Raw genomic sequence first — 21,259 nt, 5'->3', positions numbered from 1 at the left:
ATGGTGAATTGAAATAAAAACATATGTGAACTATGGGACAAGACATTTTAAAAGATACACAACTTATTATCAGGGGCCGCATCGTGTTCCTAATCGAATGCCCGCTTTTAAATCACAATAGCTTTAACAAGTGAATATAATTAATTAAATATATGAATCCGGGAACCTGTGCCTACTGTATATCCATAACTTAGCATTATTTTTCTAACACGGTTAACAGTTTCATATTTATCTTTTGAGTGAAAATGGTTTTCGATACGTGATCATATGCGGTCCAGAATCTGTGTGAAGAACGTCCTATCCCAGAGCTCGTTTAGGACACACCCTATTTTAAAATTTGTTTCAAAAACCCCGTATATTAATATAAATTATAGATATTTTGAGCTGAGAAGGGCGATATACAGTCGATGATTTCTGCTGCCAAATCCATCCAAAAAAATTTACATTAAAACGCATTTTAAATTTCAAAATGTATTGAAAAGACACCTTTTTACAACATTATTGCATCTATTAAGTATTTAAAAACACACTTTCCATTTACCGCCATATGCAGAAATTTGTCTCCCACTCCATCAAAAGTCGTTTTGAGTGGAATATGGAGTTCACAGCTTTCATTACGCCGTCGACGATGTTCGTTCATCGAATTTCCTTTATGCAGCTCTCAAAAAATATGTTTTACTATTTTCGAGGATATTTTGAAAAAATGTATGAAGAAGATCTCTTGAAGAAAAAGTGTCATTCCGGTCTCCGAACAAATAAATAAAGTTAAACTTTTAGTAAAATGAGAATCAGGTTTTTGTTTTTTGTTTAAATTTTTAAATATCACCACCCTAATGTCTATACAACAACTAGGCCTATAGGCCTATTTACCTATTTATTTTCAATTATAACGACCGGCCTGGGGTGTATCCTGTTTCGCTTTTCATGTCCTATTCATACATACATAAATAGCACATCCACCATCTAAAATATTTATTTGTTTGGCAGTCGACTTTAAACGTTTTTATTTACTGTTTTTTTTTTTTTTTTTACGATTTTTATTTTAATTGTTATTTATGTTATTGTGGCGGAATTTAAGCACGTGTTCGTACATCGAATTTTTGTGTTCACGTGTAAGTCCAAATTTTTGTTGTACCGTTTGTAAACACATAAGCGTTGTATGTATAAATAAATCTCGTATGTGAAAATTGGACAAAATTTACCTAATAATGTGGTTGGTTGGTTGCTGTGCTGTAGTAGTAGCGCTCTAGGCGCCATTTTGATGCACTTCCTTCTGGAACCAATTACGTTTTGGATTGATATACCCTGCGTATAGTTTTACTCAAACCACTTGGTTAGATCAATAAACCTACTGATGTCCTTGATTCGGCAGTTTGACACCGCCCTTAAGTCCGGAAACACATAACTGCCTAGAGTTCGGGACCGAAAATTCGCGAGGGCTGGGCACTCGCAGAGAAAGTGAGTAACCGATTCCTCGGCACCCTCCTGTCTACAGCTCCTACACCTCTCATTGTATGGGATACCCATTCTATTCGCGTGTGTGCCAAACAGCCAGCGCCCTATAATAGTGGCCGTGATTCTGTATATTTCGTTCCTAGACCTATTTAGTAGGTCATCGGTTCTTTTCTGGTTGTAGTCTGGCCGTATTAATTTCGTAATTCTACAGGTGTTCGTAGAGTACCAATCGCGGATTGCTATTTTCCTTAGATAGGTGAGAATGTCTCTTTGAACTGATGTGAGTGGTCAATGCACCGCGACTGCTTCCGTGATGTCTAACGCCTGGTTGGCTGCTTCACGTAGCACCCTCTTACAGTTATCGACGGCTTTAGAGGATGTGTACGGTGATTCTAGCGCTTTGAATGCTGTTTGGCTGTCGGAGTATATAACTACCTCACCGTCTATCTGGTTCTGCAAAAGGAAGATGCAGGCCCCTCTATTCCTTGCAGCTCTGCTTGGAAGATGTTGGCTGTGTTTGGAAGACGGATGGGGATTGCGACTTTTAGTTGGTTGGAGTAGACACCTGCACCGACGCCGCAGTCTATTTTGGACCCGTCAGTGTAGAGTGAGGTGGCCTCCTCCCTGCCAACTCTGTCGTCCGATGAATCCGTTCTAGAGGGTATCTGCACCTTGTGATTTCTGTCGAAAATCAGTGTTTTTGAGAGGTAATCTGTTGTCGAATCCACATCGGTGAGCCTTGTTAGGATGTCACTGCGGTCATAACTTTTTTCTTTTCCGCATTTAGACTCCCTTAGTCTGATGGCTGTGCTGATCGCTATATATCTGATGTGGAGGGTCAGTGGCAGCAGGTTAAGTGTAACGTTTAGCGCATCCGTCGGGCACGATCTAAGTGCACCTGTTACCCCTGCGCATGCTGCCCTTTGTATTTTGTCTAGTTTTTTAGTGTTGTATTGCTTTTTCAGGGCAGACCACCATGCTATGGCTCCGTATGCCAGGATGTGCCTTATGACCGCCGTGTAGAGCCACATCATAAGTTTTGGCTTTAGCCCCCAATTTCTGCTGACTATTGTCTTGCACGAGTAGTATGCGTTATACGCCTTCTCTACTCTTTTTTCGATATTGGTTTTCCAATTTAACTTGTTGTCTATTTCGACGCCTAGGTACTTAACTCTAGTGGAGAGCGAGAGTTCCGTTCCATCTATTGAGGGTAGTCGAACAGTTGGTATTTTTGTTCTGTTACTGAACAGTATCAGTTCTGTTTTGCTAGGGTTGATGTTGAGGCCGCACGATGTTGCCCAGGTGTGCAGTCTGCTTAGTGCGCCCTGAAGGATGTCGCTTAGCGTGGAGGAAAAAGCCCCCGAGACTGCAATACTTAATAATGTTGTTGACTAAAGTTATACAGGCCTGTCAAATGCCTTCATTCGTTTTCCGATATCGCCCTTAGTTTCTGAGATAGTAATTTGAGTATTGTCGTAGGTGAATTTTTCTAAGCGATTTTATTTATATAAGTTTAACTTTATAGCTTGTAAACCATATCATCATTATTTAGCCAATTGTAAAGTCTTCGTTGAGCTGTCTCTCTTAGCTTAGTGTAGGTCTTCCTCTTTCTCTGCTACCAAATGCGGACATATTTTCCGAGCCGGATCGTCTTCTTGGCTAAGCTCATCATTAAATTTCGATCGATACACTCTGTCGTCATCACAGACAGAACAATAAGTCTCCCGAAAAACTTTTCTCTCAAATATGCCAGGAGCCATCACATATACGTATACCGTCCATGACTATGACCATGACTAATATATTCAATCCCATTCTCCGTTTGATTTCTAAGCTGACAACGTTTTCGCTGTGAACGCTAGTTCTCAGACAGACGTAGTCGTTCATAGCCTCGATTTTGAATCCATAAACAGTGATGTAGAAGCCGATCTTTTCTTTGATAACAGCGATTGGTTGTTGCAGTAATTCCTGATCAATAATGATGCAGCCTTACTAATAAGGCCTAGTAAGTTCTATTACCTTATACGCAATGCTAATCGTGCATGTTCAGCGGTAAGAAGGACGGTTTACAGAAATGCCTTTCTTGTGGCTTGAGCAGAGCACACTTAAATTCCAAAAGGAAGCATGGACTCGTGCGTCCCTTCTTTTTGTCACGATAACGTTCATGCCAGAGCGTTGCCAGGCATAGGCCTTTTTTCGACAAATTCCTCATTATTCCAGTTGTTTTTTTGGGCTCATTATAAATCTATGGTATCCTCAGCGGCAGTAACGCAAATTTTCCTGGCTGTCACAAACAAGTGATCCAAGTCGATATTTGGACCCCGTAGCTTAACCACATCCAAGCCACTGGTGCTATGCCTGCCGGCAACATCCAAGCCACTGGTGCTATGCCTGCCGGCAATCATGACGTGATCGATTTGCTTTTATAATCTTCGATCAGGAGACAGCCCAGAGGCGTGGTGTATTTTTAAGCCGAGGCTTCGAATTTTCCTCTCCTCCTTATGGTCACTGCTGTAGACCTCATTGTTATTTTGCCCTGCCCGCACATCGTGCTTCCTGCTTTTGTATTGGATGTAGGACTTTGTTTGTGTCAAGTCCCAAACCTAACGCATAATCCGGGTACGGGACATGGATATTTTAACACGTCTTGGAAGTAAATTTGAATGGACGTTTACTCTTTTATGAGACATTTGTACGAGTTACGATAGTCTTGTTTGTTTATTAAATCTACTTTCAGCCAAAAGTGGCAAAATATCACATACGAGATTGATTTATACGGGCGACTATATATACATACATGTAAATGCGTATGTGTAGCAGAATATCGGATGTTAAGTAAGATATTATGACGTGGCGGCCACCGTGGTGTGATGGTAGCGTGCTCCACCTACCACACCGTATGCCCTGGGTTCGCACCCCGGGCAAAGCAACATCAAAATTTTAGAAATAAGGTTTTTTAATTAGAAGAAAATTTTTCTAAGCGGGGTCGCCCCTCGGCAGTGTTTGGCAAGCGCTCCGGGTGTATTTCTGCCATGAAAAGCTCTCAGTGAAAACTCATCTGCCTTGCAGATGCCGTTCGGAGTCGGCATAAAACATGTACGTCCCGTCCAGCCAATTTGTAGGGAAAAATCAAGAGGAGCACGACGCAAATTGGAAGAGAAGCTCGGCCTTAGATCTCTTCGGAGGTTATCGAGCCTTACATTTATTTATTTTTTTTATTATGACGTTACATATCTGTGTAAGCACATGCATAAAAAAGCACATTTTAGATATATAAAGTTCATGGTCACATGACCACTGAAACAAAAAAGGCAAACTGGTGGCGCGAAGTTTTGTCTGTAATAAGTGACGCATTTCTCTGTTAAACACACTGAATCCTCATGTTAGAATTCAAAAGTGGCGTCAGTTTCTATTGTTGTTGTTGTTGTAGCGGTATTTATTGTTGTTGTTGTTGTTGTAGCGATAAGGACACTCCCCGAAGGCCTTGGGGAGTGTAATCGATGTTGATGGTCCTTTGCCGGATGCAGATCCGGTACGTTCCGGTACTAAACTCGGCCATCTCGGGAACGATTTTGTATGACCACATGCGACCTTCTAGGCCCAACCCAGGCGGTTCAGGGTGTTAGAATATACCCGCGGTAGGTATGCCTGTCGTAAGAGGCGACTAAAATACCGGATTCAAGGGGTTGTGTACCGCAGCCCTTTCGGGTTGCCAGCGCAATACATAGCTTCTCCCAACCCAATTGTCATCCTCACCTATCCGTGGCGAATCCTGTTTCATTAACAGCCGAGGTTCTGGCGACCCCGAAGTTCTCATGGATCTAGGGGGTGGGAGGGCGGTATGGCCTAGAAGGTCGCATGTGGTCGTAACAAATCGTTCCCGAGATGGTCGGGCTTGGTACCGGAACTTACCGTATCTGCATCCGGCAAAGGACCATCAACTCGATAACACTTCCCAAGGCCTTCGGGGAGTGTCCTTATCGCTACAACAACAACAACAACCTGCTAGGCCATATTTCCATCCCTTCCACCCCCTGGATCCATGAGGAGTTCGGGGTCGCCAGAGCCTGGGCTATTAATGAAACAGGATTCGCCACGGATAGGTGAGGTTGACAACTGGGTTGGAGAAGCGATGTATATATTGCGCTACACAACCCCTTGAATCTATTGATATTTTAGTCGCCTCTTACGACAGACATACCTACCGCGGGTATATTCTAACCCCCAAACCCGCTGAGGGAGCATTATTTCTTTTTGTTGTTGTTGTTGTAGCAATGCTCGCCCCACCTAATAGCCGCGATCGATCACAAATTGTCATCAATATCATCTAACGGGAGTCCAAGGAAACTTGCCGTTTCAACAGGGGTGGACCATAAGGAAAGGGGTGTTAGAGGCGTTGGTTCCACATTACAATTGAAGAGATGGTTGGAGTCATGTGGGGACACATTGCAAGCGGGGCATACATTTTGTATGTCGGGGTTGATTCTGGATAGGTAAGAGTTTAACCTGTTACAGTATCCAGAACGAAGTTGAGCAAGAGTGACACGCGTTTCCCTGGGGAGTATGCGTTCCTCTTCCGCAAGTTTTGGATAATTTTCGTTAAGTACTGGATTCACCGGGCAATTCCCGGCATAAAGGTCCGACGCCTGTTTATGGAGTTCACCAAGGACCTGCTTGTGTTTTTTCACTTCATACGGCTGGGTTCTCAGGTGCCGTATTTCCTCAAAATGCTTACGAAGATGACTCCTTAAGCCCCTAGGCGGTGCTGGTTCATCAATCAGATGTCTGTTGGGATGCCCAGGTTTCTGGGTATTCAACAGGAACTGTTTGGTCAGCATCTCATTTCTCTCCCTGATGGGGAGTATTCTCGCCTCATTATGCAGATGGTGTTCTGGGGACATAAGAAGACAGCCCGTGGCGATTCTGAGAGCAGTATTTTGGCAGGCCTGGAGTTTCTTCCAGTGGGTGCTTTTTAGGCTTGGCGACCATATGGGTGACGCGTAGCACGTAATCGGCTGGCTAATTGCTTTGTATGTAGTCATGAGCGTTTCTTTATCTTTTCCCCAAGTACTGCCAGCGAGGGATTTGAGGATTTTGTTACGGCTCTGAATTCTCGGAACAATTGCGGCTGCGTGCTCACCAAAATGTAGATCCTGATCAAACGTCACACCCAAGATTTTGGGGTGTAGGACAGTCGGTAGCGTAGTGCCATCGACGTGGATGTTCAAAATGGCCGACATTTGGGACGTCCATGTTGTAAATAAGGTCGCGGAAGATTTAGTCGGTGATAATGCCAGGTTTCGAGAGGCGAAAAAACTGGAGAGATCAGGGAGGTAGCCGTTTATTTTATTGCATAGCGCATCGATCTTTGGGCCTGGGCCTGTGGCTATTATTGTGCAGTCATCGGCGTAGGAAACGATTGTGACTCCTTCCGGTGGTGAAGGTAGCTTAGATATGTAGAAATTAAACAAAAGTGGGGATAGGACACCACCCTGTGGCACCCCTTGTTTAATTCTCCTTGGTTTTGATGTTTTATTTCTAAATTGCACCGATGCCTGCCGACCACCCAGATAATTTGCGGTCCACCTTTTAAGACATGGGGGAAGGGTAGACCCTTCCAGGTCCTGCAGTAACGAGCCATGGTCGACCGTATCAAAAGCTTTTGATAGGTCTAGCGCTACGAGTACTGTTCTATGGTGGGGGTATTGATTTAAACCGCAATTTATCTGGGTGCTAATGGCATTTAGCGCTGTGGTAGTACTATGGAGTTTTCTGAAGCCATGCTGATGAGGGGCTAGCTGCAAATTTGCTTGGAAATAAGGGGGCAAAATGGCTTCAAGCGTCTTTGCCACTGGCGATAGGAGAGATATCGGACGATACGACTCACCTATGTCAGCTGGTTTCCCAGGCTTTAGTAGCGGGACCACCTTGGGCATTTTCCATTTCTCAGGTATGACAAAGGTGGAAAGAGACAGATTGAAGACATGCGCTAAATATTTGAAACCCTCTTTCCCTAGGTTTTTAAGCATCGGCATGGCTATGCCGTCTGGGCCCACTGCTTTGGATGGTTTAGCACGACCAATGGCGTCCTCAACCTCTTTAGCGGTGATGGTGATTGGTGACGCGCTGAATTTGTGTTTATGTGCGCGTCTATTGGCTCTCCGTCTATCTTTGTCGACCATAGGATGCATTATATATTGTCGGCAGAAAGCGCTCGCGCATTTTTTCGCGTCCGACAGCACTTTGTCGCCAAAGGCGATGGAAACTTGGTCTTTGTGCTTAGTCGGATTCGATAGGGACTTTACGGTGGACCAAAGTTTACCCACACCGGTAGAGAGGTTACAACCTCTTAGGTGCTCCTCCCATTTCGCCCGCTTGTGTTCATCTACAAGCAATCTGATGCGTTGGTTTATATCCCTTATTTGGGGGTCGCCTGGGTCAAGCTGTCTTATAAGGTCACGTTCTCTCGCTAAGTTTGCGGCCTCCGCCGGGAAGTGGGGCCGGATTTCGGGAATTCTACCGGCGGGAATGAAATGTGCCGAGACGGATTTAATGACCTTACGGAAGGCACGCTCCCCTTGGCGGGCATCAGTCGGGATAGGGAGGGCAGCGAGACGGCTGTCTGTAAAGGATTTATATTCTTCCCACTTTCCTTTTTTGAAGTTTATGAAAGTGCGTTTTTCAGTGACGATGAAGTCGGCGGTACGCTCAAGCGAAATAAGTATGGGCAGGTGGTCTGATGCCAATGTTACCATCGGCTGCCAGTTGATGCAGTTTACGAGTTCTGCGCTCACGATTGAGATATCTGGCGAGCTGTGACAGCTTCCTACCATACGTGTGGGGGCGTCTCCGTTTATTGTGCAGAACGTCGTTTCTTCTATTTGATCCGCCAACATCTCACCCCTACTGTCCGCCCGCAAGTTTTAATGCCATAGATCATGATGGGCATTGAAATCGCCTAAGATAATGCGATTGTTGCCAATGAGTAAGGCCCTGATATTAGGGCGGTATCCACTGGGGCAACAGGTGGCAGGAGGGATGTAGATGTTGATGATTTCTAGGTTTGCATCGCCTGACCGGACAGATAGGCCTTGACGTTCTAAGACATTGTCCCTGCCAGGATCAAATATATAATATTGCACAGAGTGGTGTATGATAAACGCGATACCGCCTCCATTTCCGTTCTCGCGGTCTTTCCTGTGGATGTTATACCCAGAGCAGGTCTGCAATGCAGATCTTGCTGTGAGTTTAGTCTCTTGAATCGCAGCAATGCGGATGTTGTGCCGCTTCATGAAATCGACTATCTCCGTAATCTTCCCAGTTAGTCCATTACAGTTTAACTGCAGAATTCTGAAGTGCATAAGGGGAGACGTCGCCACTCTGGGGGTAAGTGACGGGTGACTACGCCTGGGTTGGGGAAGGCCAGGACGCAATTGCTATTGTGGCCCTAGGACTGGGCGTCCTTGGGCAAGCATTGGGGTACCCGGATGATTTGGGTTTGCGACCTGGCAACATGGCGCGATGAAACCCGTCGGGGGGTTGCCGTCGCGGAGACCAGAACATCTAGGAAAGTGGCACCACCCAAGGCAGGAGCTGCATTGGGCGGATGTCGCAAACATATATATTCTGTGCTGGCAAACGGTGCAAACGGAGGTAGGGACTAAGAGTCTGTTTCCCTGACCTACACTGGCGCTTAGACGTAGACTACGGGACGCCCTTGGGCGTGAACAGCAAGGGCCACAAAAGATTTATAAAAGTTACGTGGACGTCGGGTTTTGGGATCAAACCCAGAACAACCTGTCCGATGCAACCATCCCTTGCACGAGACACACTGAACAGAGTATGACCGTCCTAAAAAGATTCTTTTCCGGCAGATGCAGCAAAACCATTTCTCAGGACCGGGGTCAGGAGACGGACCCGGATTGGATTCGATGCCTTCCCGGAGTAAGAGAATATGGAGCAGTCCTGCTGCAAGGAGCTGCTGGGAGGATGACAATTTGTGGGAGGGACGAAACAAATTAGATGGGGTCACACTGAAATGACAGTCCTTTGTCGGGAAAAATACCGAGTCGCTCCGGTACATAGAACCGACTGCAAATTGTCATCCTCCCAGCAGCTCCTTGCAGCAGGACTGCTCCATATTCTCTTACTCCGGGAAGGCATCGAATCCAATCAGGGTCCGTCTCCTGACCCCGGTCCTGAGAAATGGTTTTGCTGCATCTGCCGGAAAAGAATCTTTTTAGGACGGTCATACTCTGTTCAGTGTGTCTCGTGCAAGGGATGGTTGCATCGGACAGGTTGTTCTGGGCTTGATCCCAAAACCCGACGTCCACGTAACTTTTATAAATCTTTTGTGGCTCCTTGCTGTTCACGCCCAAGGGCGTCCCGTAGTCTACGTCCAAGCGCCTCCCCACTACCTTCCAGCAGCCCCGCTGCTCAGCAAGCCACAACAAGTACCCGCTGCTGCTCGCGCCCCACGGCGCCAACAACTCAAACAGCTGCTACCACTCATAACTACAATCTTCGTTGTAGAGTCGGAAGCAATATTGAGCAGCAGCCCCTGCCCTCGTCTTCTCCCCCCCTCTTTTCCGGCAGCAATCGTGCAGGTCAGGGAAACAGACTCTTTGCACCGTTTGCCAGCACAGAATATATATGTTTGCGACATCCGCTCAATGCAGCTCCTGCCTTGGGTGGTGCCACTTCCCTAGATGTTCTGGTCTCCGCGACGGCAACCCCCGACGGGTTTCATCGCGCCATGTTGCCAGGCCGCAAACCCAAATCATCCGGGTACCCCAATGCTTGCTCAAGGACGCCCAGTCCCAGGGCCACAACAGCAATTGCGCCCTGGCCTTCCCCAACCCAGGCGTAGTCACCCGTCACTTACCCCCAGAGTGGCGACGTCTCCCCTTATGCACTTCAGAATTCTGCAATTAAACTGTAATGGACTAACTGGGAAGATTACGGAGATAGTTGATTTCATGAAGCGGCACAACATCCGCATTGCTGCGATTCAAGAGACTAAACTCACAGCAAGATCTGCATTGCAGACCTGCTCTGGGTATAACGTCCACAGGAAAGACCGCGAAAGCGGAAATGGAGGCGGTCTCGCGTTTATTATACACCACTATGTGCAATATTGTATATTTGATCCTGGCATCGACCGCAGGGACAATGTCTTAGAACGTCAAGGCCTATCTGTCCGGTCAGGCGATGCAAACCTAGAAATCATCAACATCTACATCCCTCCTGCCACCTGTTGCCCCAGTGGATACCGCCCTAATATCAGGGTCTTACTCACTGGCAACAATTGCATTATCTTAGGCGATTTCAATGCCCATCATGATCTATGGCATTCAAACTTGCGGGCGGACAGTAGGGGTGAGATGTTGGCGGATCAAATAGAAGAAACGACGTTCTGCGCAATAAACGGAGACGCCCCCACACGTATGGTAGGAAGCTGTCACAGCTCGCCAGATATCTCAATCGTGAGCGCAGAACTCGTAAACTGCGTCAACTGGCAGCCGATGGTAACATTGGCATCCGACCACCTGCCCATACTTATTTCGCTTGAGCGTAACGCCGACTTCATCGTCACTGAAAAACGCACTTTCATAAACTTCAAAAAAGGAAAGTGGGAAGAATATAAATCCTTTACAGACAGCCGCCTAGCTGCCCTCCCTATCCCGACTGATGCCCGCCAAGGGGAGCGTGCCTTCCGTAAGGTCATTAAATCCGCCTCTGCACATTTCATTCCCGCCGGGAGAATTCCCGAAATCCGGCCCCACTTCCCGGCGGAGGCCGCAAACTTAGCGAGAGAACGTGACCTTATAAGACAGCTTGACCCAGGCGACACCCAAATAAGGGATATAAACCAACGCATCAGATTGCTTGTAGATGAACACAAGCGGGCGAAATGGGAGGAGCACCTAAGAGGTTGTAACCTCTCTACCGGTGTGGGTAAACTTTGGTCCACCGTAAAGTCCCTATCGAATCCGACTAAGCACAAAGACAAAGTTTCCATCGCCTTTGGCGACAAAGTGCTGTCGGACGCGAAAAAATGCGCGAGCGCTTTCTGCCGACAATATATGTATAATGCATCCTACGGTCGACAAAGATAGACGGAGAGCCAATAGACGCGCACATAAACACAAATTCAGCGCGTTACCAATCACCATCACCGCTAAGGAGTTTGAGGACGCCATTGGTCGTGCTAAACCATCCAAAGCAGTGGGCCCAGACGGCATAGCCATGCCGATGCTTAAAAACCTAGGGAAAGAGGGGTTCAAATATTTAGCACATGTCTTCAATCTGTCTCTTTCCATCTTTGTCATACCTGAGAAATGGAAAATTGCCAAGGTGATCTCGCTACTAAAGCCTGGGAAACCAGCTAACATAGGTGAGTCGTATCGTCCGATATCTCTCCTATCGCCAGTGGCAAAGACGCTTGAAGCCATTCTGCTCCCTTATTTCCAAGCAAATTTGCAGCTAGCCCCTCATCAGCATGGCTTCAGAAAACTCCATAGCACTACCACCGCGCTGAATGCCATTAGCACCCAGATAAATTGCGGTTTAAATCAATACCCCCAGCATAGAACAGTACTCGTAGCGCTAGACCTATCAAAAGCTTTTGATACGGTCAACCATGGCTCGTTACTGCAGGACCTGGAAGGGTCTACCCTTCCCCCATGTCTTAAAAGGTGGACCGCAAATTATCTGGGTGGTCGGCAGGCATCGGTGCAATTTAGAAACGAAACATCAAAACCAAGGAGAATTAAACAGGGGGTGCCACAGGGTGGTGTCCTATCCCCACTTTTGTTTAATTTCTACATATCTAAGCTACCTTCGCCACCGGAAGGAGTCACAATCGTTTCCTACGCCGATGACTGCACAATAATGGCCACAGGCCCAGGCCCAAAGATCGATGCACTATGCAATAAAATAAACGGCTACCTCCCTGATCTCTCCAGTTTTTTCGCCTCGCGAAACCTGGCATTATCACCGACTAAATCTTCCGCGACCTTATTTACAACATGGACGCCCCAAATGTCGACCATTTTGAACATCCACGTCGATGGCACTACGCTACCGACTGTCCGACACCCCAAAATCTTGGGTGTGACGTTTGATCAGGATCTACATTTTGGTGAGCACGCAGCCGCAATTGTTCCGAGAATTCAGAGCCGTAACAAAATCCTCAAATCCCTCGCTGGCAGTACTTGGGGAAAAGATAAAGAAACGCTCATGACTACATACAAAGCAATTAGCCAGCCGATGACGTGCTACGCGTCACCCCTATGGTCGCCGAGCCTAAAAATCACCCACTGGAAGAAACTACAGGCCTGCCAAAATACTGCTCTCAGAATCGCCACGGGCTGTCTTCTTATGTCCCCAGAACACCATCTGCATAATGAGGCGAGAATACTCCCCATCAGGGAGAGAAATGAGATGCTGACCAAACAGTTCCTGTTGAATACCCAGAAACCTGGGAATTCCAACAGACATCTGATTGATGAACCAGCACCGCCTAGGGGCTTAAGGAGTCATCTCCGTAAGCATTTTGAGGAAATACGGCACCTGAGAACCCAGCCGTATAAAGTGAAAAAACACAAGCAGGTCCTTGGTGAACTCCATAAACAGGCGTCGGACCTTTATGCCGGGAATTGCCCGGTGAATCCAGTACTTAACGAAAATTATCCAAAACTTGCGGAAGAGGAACGCATACTCCCCAGGGAAACGCGTGTCACTCTTGCTCAACTTCGTTCTGGATACTGTAACAGGTTAAACTCTTACCTATCCAGAATCAACCCTGACATACAAAATGTATGCCCACGCTTGCAATGTGTCCCCACATGACACCAACCATCTCTTCAATTGTAATGTGGAGCCAACGCCTCTAACACCCCTTTCCTTATGGTCCACCCCTGTTGAAACGGCAAGTTTCCTTGGACTCCCGTTAGAGGATATTTATGACAATTTGTGATCGGTCGCGGCTATTAGGTGGGGCGAGCATTGCTACAACAACAACAACAACAACATGATTCTTCGAAACTCACGTTCTTCATTTTGAACATACATACATACACATATAAAAATTCCATTGAACTATCTATTTGCTCGGCAATGTCTTGTTTTCTATTATCGGCTGCTGAACTATCATGGTGTATGGATATCCACTCCCACAACAGGGGTTTGAAGGTGTTTGTGATTTTTAGGTCGACATCGCCTGAAAATATAGTTATGGCTTGACATTCAAATCGATTATACTTAACGGTATAACAAACGACAATAGCTAGGCAGCACCCATCACCTCTTTCGAGCTCATTCCCATCGTCATTGAGTCATCGAAAGCTCAAAGAGCTGATGTAGAGCGGCTTTGATGGTAAATGGCGTGGTCGTAGGTGCTGTCACAGCCCTGAGGCTGGTGTATTCGGTGTTTTCTATGCAACTAGCTCGGCAGCACAAAAGCACCCAACAGAGGCATGAAATGTATTGCGCCAACATCTTCTTCTTGTAGCGAAATACACACTCGCCGAAGGGAGTATTATCAATATTGATGATCCATTGTCGGATATAGATCCGGTAGGTTCAGGTAATAAGTACCATTAGGGTACGAGCCAGCCCACCTCGGGACCGGGTTCATATGACGACGTTCAACCGGTTAGGTAATATGGTCCCACCCCGTTGGACCATTACGTGGTGATCCTGTTTCACACGAATTATAGGGTCAGAAAAGGAGGAAGATTTGGAGACATGGGTGCTGCACCTGCAGGAAGTGCTGCTGCGCCTGAACGCAGTGTGACCCTATAAGGAGGGTCCTGAGCTGGTGTGACATTCCTCCTCTCACCAGACAAGCATAATAAATATAAACAACCTCGTAACAGTTATGGGCACAGTGCGCTAAATTTCCATTTTCCATGTACCACAAAAAAATTACTTTCGAAAAAATTGTCCATTTACAGCAGCCTAAAACTATGCCCAATTTAATGGCATGCAACGCTGGAAACTGTATTATCGTCTTTCCCCAAAGTTTGACAGGAAAAACAGAAGCACGTGTGACATGTGTTATTGAATGAATTAATAATTTGTCATTCATCAAAACAATATGGAAACATTCAACTCAGAGCCCGGTTTTTGTCCTGTTTGTGGATCGATCCTGCCCCTAATGAATACAGTGGGCAATGTCGTCTGCTACAACTGCAGAAAAGAATTTCCGCCAGAGGGTAAGCCACGATAATGGTATCATTCTTATAAATTACAAATCCTTTTGTACACAGTGTTTGGAGCTCAAGAAGTTGAATATACTATACATTTCAACAGTTATGATCCGGGAAAAGTTTCAGCCAAAACAAAAATTGAAGCAAATGAGGCGGAAGGGCCTATAGTTGAACGTAAATGTCCGAAATGTGGCCACATGCAAATGTCCTATGCCACATTACAATTGCGCTCCGCGGATGAAGGACAAACAGTCTTCTTTACATGTCTCAAATGCAAGTAAGTTTGATAAGCAATGAAATTTTGTTCACTTGTTAATAGAAATTTATTTTAATCGCAGGTTCAAGGAGTCGGAAAACTCGTGAAGGGAATGTTTTAAAAATATTTCGGACAACTTCATTTACCCGTTTGGAAAAAAAGTATTTATTCACTCACATGCAATACATGGGTCAAACATGTATAAGAAAACTGTAACAATGATAATAAAAGCAAAAATAAGAATAAGGCAAACATAAGTCTCATTATTTAGTTTTAGTTTGATCCTCTTGAGACTCATCACTCTCTCCTTCATCTTCTTCGGTGTCATCGTCGCTGATTTCATAGTCTTCGTCATCGTCATCGTCACTATCGTTGCCTTGAGCATAACCGGAGCTTGTACCGACATCATAAGCTCCCCCACCATAATACGAATAACCACCATATTCATCATCGCTATCTGGGGCTCCACCTTGTTGTTGACGTCCAAACTTGTGGGATCTCGTTGAAATACTCAAATCCTTAGTTACTGAAGTCTCATAATTGCATTTGGGACATGGAATAGCTTTGTTCTTGTCATATTTGAATCCTTTCCTCCGCACATGATCTTCACAATAACATGTTTTACATCGCAAACATGAATACTGTCCTAATCGGTTACAGCTTTGACACTTGAAATTCTCCGACTCAAGAACCTGGCATGATGCTTGATGCTCAAATTGATCATCCTCGCATAAAAATCCATTACAAAATGAGCATTTGAAAATGCGACCTCCATGCTCCCAAACGCCACGCTCGCATTCAAGACAAATTGCATTCTGCAATGGGCAAGTACATGCATGAGTTTGGAGACATTTGCGTCCATGGCAAACCCATGCCTCACAGAAGTCACAAATTGCACCAACCATGCCCAATCCAGTTGTGTATACTCCAGCATGCTTTACAACACAATCTCCAGTTTTTAGCATACATTTAACTTTGCCGCAATGCGCACAAATTGGTAGGCGTTGGAGGCTCTGACAAAAGTAACAAAACGCTCGACTCTTTTGCTTTTTTTCACATTTCTCACATTCCATGGGTGCGTTGCAAGGCATATCAGCAAGTGAGACCTCTCGACTACGAATCTCCTTAAGCCGCAACTTTTGCTTTTCAGCTTTCTTTCGCTGTCCAGTTTTCTTTTTCGGCATTTTTGAAGTAAGTTATTACTTTTGCCACCTGAGCAAAATGTCCTAATAAATTTAGTCTAGAGTTGGGTCGTTTCGTTCTGAACTTGTTCAATTCATATCAAAGAGGACGGATATATATATCTATTTATATATCTATCCTCTTTGGAACTAAGTGGAACAAGCGTTTGACACTGAACGAGGTGTCAAAATTACCGGGGTTGCTGTCGTGGAAAACGACTCAGGGAAACAAAAAAAGGAGTGGAATATAAGATATGGGTTGTTTTGAACGAATTTAGTATGAAAATGAAGTACACCTATAGCCGGAGTCATTGGTGCCGTATGTCGTATCGCTGTACCCGTATCCCTAACGTAATCAGCTGTTTATCGTTACGACGGTAAACCAAAACCCAATTGGCTGGCTACGATACGGTTACGACCTTAGCGGAACCAATAATCGATTGCATTGATTCTAATAAGGTTGGTCGAATCAGCTGTTATAAGGTTACCGATACGGTTACCGATAAAGCACCAATGTCTCCAGCTTATATGGGTCTTACAGAAAATTATACAAAAGTAATGAATTGGGGTATCTGAGGACGCGTAGTTAATCCAGTATTAAGAATACAAACACGGGTGCTAAGTTTTTCTACCCGTTCAAAAGTTCTCCGCGAAAAACAGTTTGAAACCGAGGTCGACTGCAATAACCCGTCCAAAAATGCGTAAAGAGAAATGAAAAGACGCGTTTTGTCCTGTTATCAATAGTCCAAAGGCGAAAAAGTATTCGAATTATTGAAAGCGAGCCAAAAACGTGTCTATTATTACCTCCCCCGACGGTTTTGGTCGTGTTTTAGCAATCGTCCCCGGTAATAAAGTATAACAATTTGTTAATTAAAATGGTCCAAAACATATGGATTTTAAAGAGAGATGTAATTAAGTGCTCGTTTGAAAGTAAATAAGGATATTTCTTTGTAATTTTACGATGTTATGGATTCGCATTTTCGTGGAAGCAGTAAGGAAGGCGGTCGGCATGATGTGGTGGTGCACAGTGGCTAGTCATTGTCGGCTGGGGCGGGTCCTTGCCAACCTTACTGTTCCGCAGAACTAATTCAAACCGCTCAAATGGACTAAAACACGGACAGACCGTTACATTCAAAACTACATTCAAAATTTAAATTCAAAAAAAAAATAACCGCAAAAAAATTTACCGAACCGGACATGACCGGTTACTAACTCTAAAATCAAAATTCAAAAAAAAAAATCTGATGAAAAATAAAATTGCAAAAACAGCTGAAAATTAAAATGAAAAAAAGAAAAGGGCCGAATATAATTTGGTGGCTCCGCGGGTGTTGTTGCGACGCCCGGTTCTATGTCTACCCTCAAAAAAACCATGGCCACCGACGCACCTAAATTTCGGTGGCCCCTTACCTGTAGACCCTACGTACCTTCTAAATAAATGGCGACGCCAGCATTCCCATATTATTTACCAGTTTATTCAAATTACTAACGTATGTGTGCTATAAAAGAAATATTTAAAGCTATACCTATATTTATGTCACCCCCTTTTTTCTTTACAAGGGTTATAAGTGCTTGGTGTGAAAAAAAAATTTAAATAAATGTGCTTATGAATAGTAGATATATTACATACAAAGTAAAAATTTGGTTAAATGCCCGTTTTCGTTTCATTCACAAACCTATTCTAGGGCTATACAGTTTGGATACAAATTCCGATAATTGGGGCCCCCTTACAAAATTAATATGTTGTTGTAGTAGCACTTATTTTTGAGTTTAACAAAATATCAATTCGGTATAACGCATAGTATAATGACACTAGTATGTAATATGTACTAAGAAAATTTGTTATAAACGCAATTAAGATTAAACTTGGTGTAAATCATACTCCTCGAAGAAATTGTTTCACATATTCAAGTAAAACATAACTTTTAAATTTATAGGAAAATTAACGGAATCGTTTTACATGTTCAGGTAAAACGTGAACTTTTAAATTCATAGTAAGACTAACGACATCGTTTTACCTGATCAGGCAAAATGTGAACTTTTAAAATTATAGTAAAATTAATGAAATCGTTTTACATGTTCAGGTAAAACGTAAACTGTTTTGCATTTATCAGTCAGTGCTGGTATTGTTTTGTTTTTTTTTTCTTGCTTCTAAGTTAATTAAACCTATCTACTTAACTTTACGTTACGTCTACCTTTTTTTTTTTTTTTGCATGGTATAATAAGTTAACTTTACTACAAGTGGATGCAGCTTGCTCTCTTTAACTTAGGTATATGCATGTATATATGTATTACGTGTTAAGATTCTATACTAGGGTGATAGCCTTGAATTTGAATATATCTGTATATTAACAATATATGTTGTTGCAGAGTCAAAAAAAAAATTTAAAGAACAAGGTTGATACTACAAATACGTATATTTAGTTCAGTATTGGAACGAATTCACCGCTTTAACCGCTGATATTCGTTGTCGCAATTGGGATGGCCGCAGGCCGATGTTCGCTGCCCTGTGGTTGTTATTGTAGCTGGTGTTGTTGTAGCCCGTATGGTCGTAGCTGATAAGGTTGCGGCTAGTATTGTTGTAGCCGGTATGGTCGTAGCTGATAAGGATGCGGCTGGTATTGTTGTAGCCGTTATGGTCGTAGCTGATAGGGTTGCGCTAGCATTGCTATAGCCGGTATAGTCGTAGCTGATAAGGTTGCGGCTAATATTGTTGTCGGTGGTGCCCGTGATAATAGTAGGCGCCGTTGGTGGTGGTTGGCGCTTTGGGTCGAGGTAACCGAGTGAACTGGGTGGCGATAAAGCTTCGTGCTACCCTTTACGAGCCGGATGACTCGGCTCTTTGACGTTGATTGTATTACGCGGCAGCGTACTGCTGGCCCTGGAGGCAGAGGTGGTGTCAGACGATTTTCCCAGATGGTAGGGTTCTTTGTAAACGTAGAGGAAGGGGTTTATCTCACTAGGTGTGACTGCGAACGCCGACCTACTTCAACTGGATCTTTTGTCCACGGAACACAACCGGTGCAAGGTTTAATACCACCCAAAGTAGACGCGTAGAAACGAGATTTGTCGGAAAGAACGGTTTCGGTGCTTTGCGCTATCGACTCTTTCCTAGTTTCTGGACAATCACCTGCTTACGCGCACAGCCGGCGAGGATGTTTTGTGATTAGTTGAGTATCGTTGGGGATGCGCCGTGAGCAATAAGGTTACCAAAGCAGTATAGTTGAGTATCGTTGGGGATGCGAAGTGAGCAATAAGGTTACTAAAGTAGTATATTAGCGGAACTTGACGCCTTTGCTGCTGAAGTTATGCCCCTAGATGTTATATATCCCGTTTGTATAATTGTAGGGTCGCCAAAATTTCGCTCACGCAATTTTCCACCTTTCCTCTTTTTCTTTTTGCCGGAAACTCCTGGCAATTTTCGCTAGTGATGGCCGGTCTGTTTTTTTTTCCTTGTTTTTCGATACTTTTTATCGCAACTTTCGCCCCATCACTAAGTGTGTTCGCGCGAATACGCTCCCAAGTGGACCGTAACCGTAGACCGTAGCAGCAGACCCTAACAACGATAAAAATTTTACGCGGTTTTCGTTACCAGCAACTACACTTTTCTTGGAACTAAGAAGTACAACAGTGCCAAATAGCATCCACAAAAAAAACGAACATGAACAAGCATTTTATGTGCGTGCTGCTACATATCCTACTTGTAGACCTGTACCAAAGAGGATGGATATATCTATCCTCTTTGCCTGTACTATGGTTCAATTGACCGGGTCTCTCAACTGAACAAGTGAACTAGATCTTCGATTTCGGTTCTATTTGTTCTTTTAGTTCGTTTTATCTAATGTTATTCTTTCTCTCTTCTCGTTCGCGAACATTGTAAATTCATACATACATTCGCAGAAATTCACACTGAGCACAAATGTCGATGATGCACTGCTACAACAATATATGTATGGACTATTTATTATTATTGTTATTATGTATTTAGGCTTAAAATGAATTTTAAGACTAACAAAAGAGAGCACTAGCTGCTATGGCTATCAGCTCAAAAAATGGACTATTTATCAAAAACATGTTTTGTAAGAAACTAATTATTACATTTATTAAACTTGAAAAGTTCATATTTACAATATGTGTCTGTACTCTTTCAATTTCCTGGATCTTCCGAAATTTGTAACTTTTTTTAATTATACATATTAATATTAACTTATTTATTCATAACACATTTAAATATACCTACACAAACATTGCTGCATACACACCCCCATCTATACTTGTTGGCTTTTTTCGCGGGTGCGAGTAGCAGTGAACAAATTTGCTTAAAAAAAAAGAACAGATGAACAAAAAGAACAACTTGTTCCTTCATCAGAAAAAGAACGAAAGATTCGAATCACTGATATGAACGAAAAAGCACAACTCTAATTTAGTGGAGGAATGAAAAATATTGGAACTGCTATATCGACGCTTTGACAAACCGTTTTCACCATTTCAATCCTGCCATTTACCACGTCAATCACATCGATTACATGTTCGATACTTGCTTTGAGCTGGAAAATAATGTTGGCTGATCCCGTGATTTTTGAGAATCGTGTGATTGTGACCTGTCCGTCACAGCGGCTTTTAACCGTGACTGTGACTGAAAATACAAATACCACGCCAATAGGATTCAGTCTTGGTGATTCTATACGACAGCATGATACTGCTAATACGCGTCCAAAAATATCGAGAGAGGTGTCAAAAGACGCGTATTGACCTCGACAACAATAATCCAAAGGCGGAAAATAAAAATTTTGGGTCTGTCGAGAGATATTTGCGAAAGAATTTGAAAATTAGCATGTGGTTGTTGTAATTTTGAAGATTTTGTGATACCCACAAATTAAAAAAAATTATGAACATAAGTGTTTTGCGCGGAGACCAAAACTATGTCGCCAAACCGGTTTCGGAGCACTCCGGGGTCATTTTCCGGTTTTTCGTTAATATTTTTTGAACGAACTAAAATTTTTATTTTCCGCCTTCGGATTATTGTTGTCGAGGTCAATACGCGGGTAATAGTCTAGTTGAGGGGTCGACTGCTAATACGCGTCAGAAAATATCGAGAGAGGTGTCAAAAGACGCGTATCGAGAACAATAATCTGAAGGCGGAAAAGAAAAATTGT

General features: G+C 44.0%; 3 protein-coding genes across 3 annotated transcripts in view; 1 reads left to right on the top strand and 2 right to left on the bottom strand.

Annotated features, from left to right (window-relative positions):
- The window catches only part of LOC137241397 (ras-related and estrogen-regulated growth inhibitor-like protein), a 260,561-nt gene that overhangs the window by 218,419 nt on the left and 20,883 nt on the right, over nt 1-21,259 (bottom strand). The window lies entirely within an intron of this gene.
- On the top strand, nt 14,490-15,182 carry Polr1H (RNA polymerase I subunit RpI12). Its single transcript, XM_067768943.1, has 3 exons — nt 14,490-14,675; nt 14,730-14,946; nt 15,008-15,182. Exons 1-3 carry the CDS (start codon nt 14,558-14,560, stop codon nt 15,030-15,032), a joined length of 360 nt encoding a protein of 119 aa, XP_067625044.1. The 5' UTR covers nt 14,490-14,557; the 3' UTR covers nt 15,033-15,182.
- On the bottom strand, nt 15,067-16,280 carry Noa36 (zinc finger protein 330 homolog Noa36). Its single transcript, XM_067768942.1, has one exon. The coding sequence runs from the start codon at nt 16,107-16,109 to the stop codon at nt 15,189-15,191; it is 921 nt and encodes a 306-aa protein (XP_067625043.1). The 5' UTR covers nt 16,110-16,280; the 3' UTR covers nt 15,067-15,188.

Source organism: Eurosta solidaginis, chromosome 2 (assembly GCF_040869045.1).
Source record: "Eurosta solidaginis isolate ZX-2024a chromosome 2, ASM4086904v1, whole genome shotgun sequence".
NCBI lineage: Eukaryota > Metazoa > Arthropoda > Insecta > Diptera > Tephritidae > Eurosta > Eurosta solidaginis.
The sequence above is the reverse complement of the archived record's forward strand: the minus strand, read 5'-3'. Positions and strand labels throughout refer to the sequence as shown.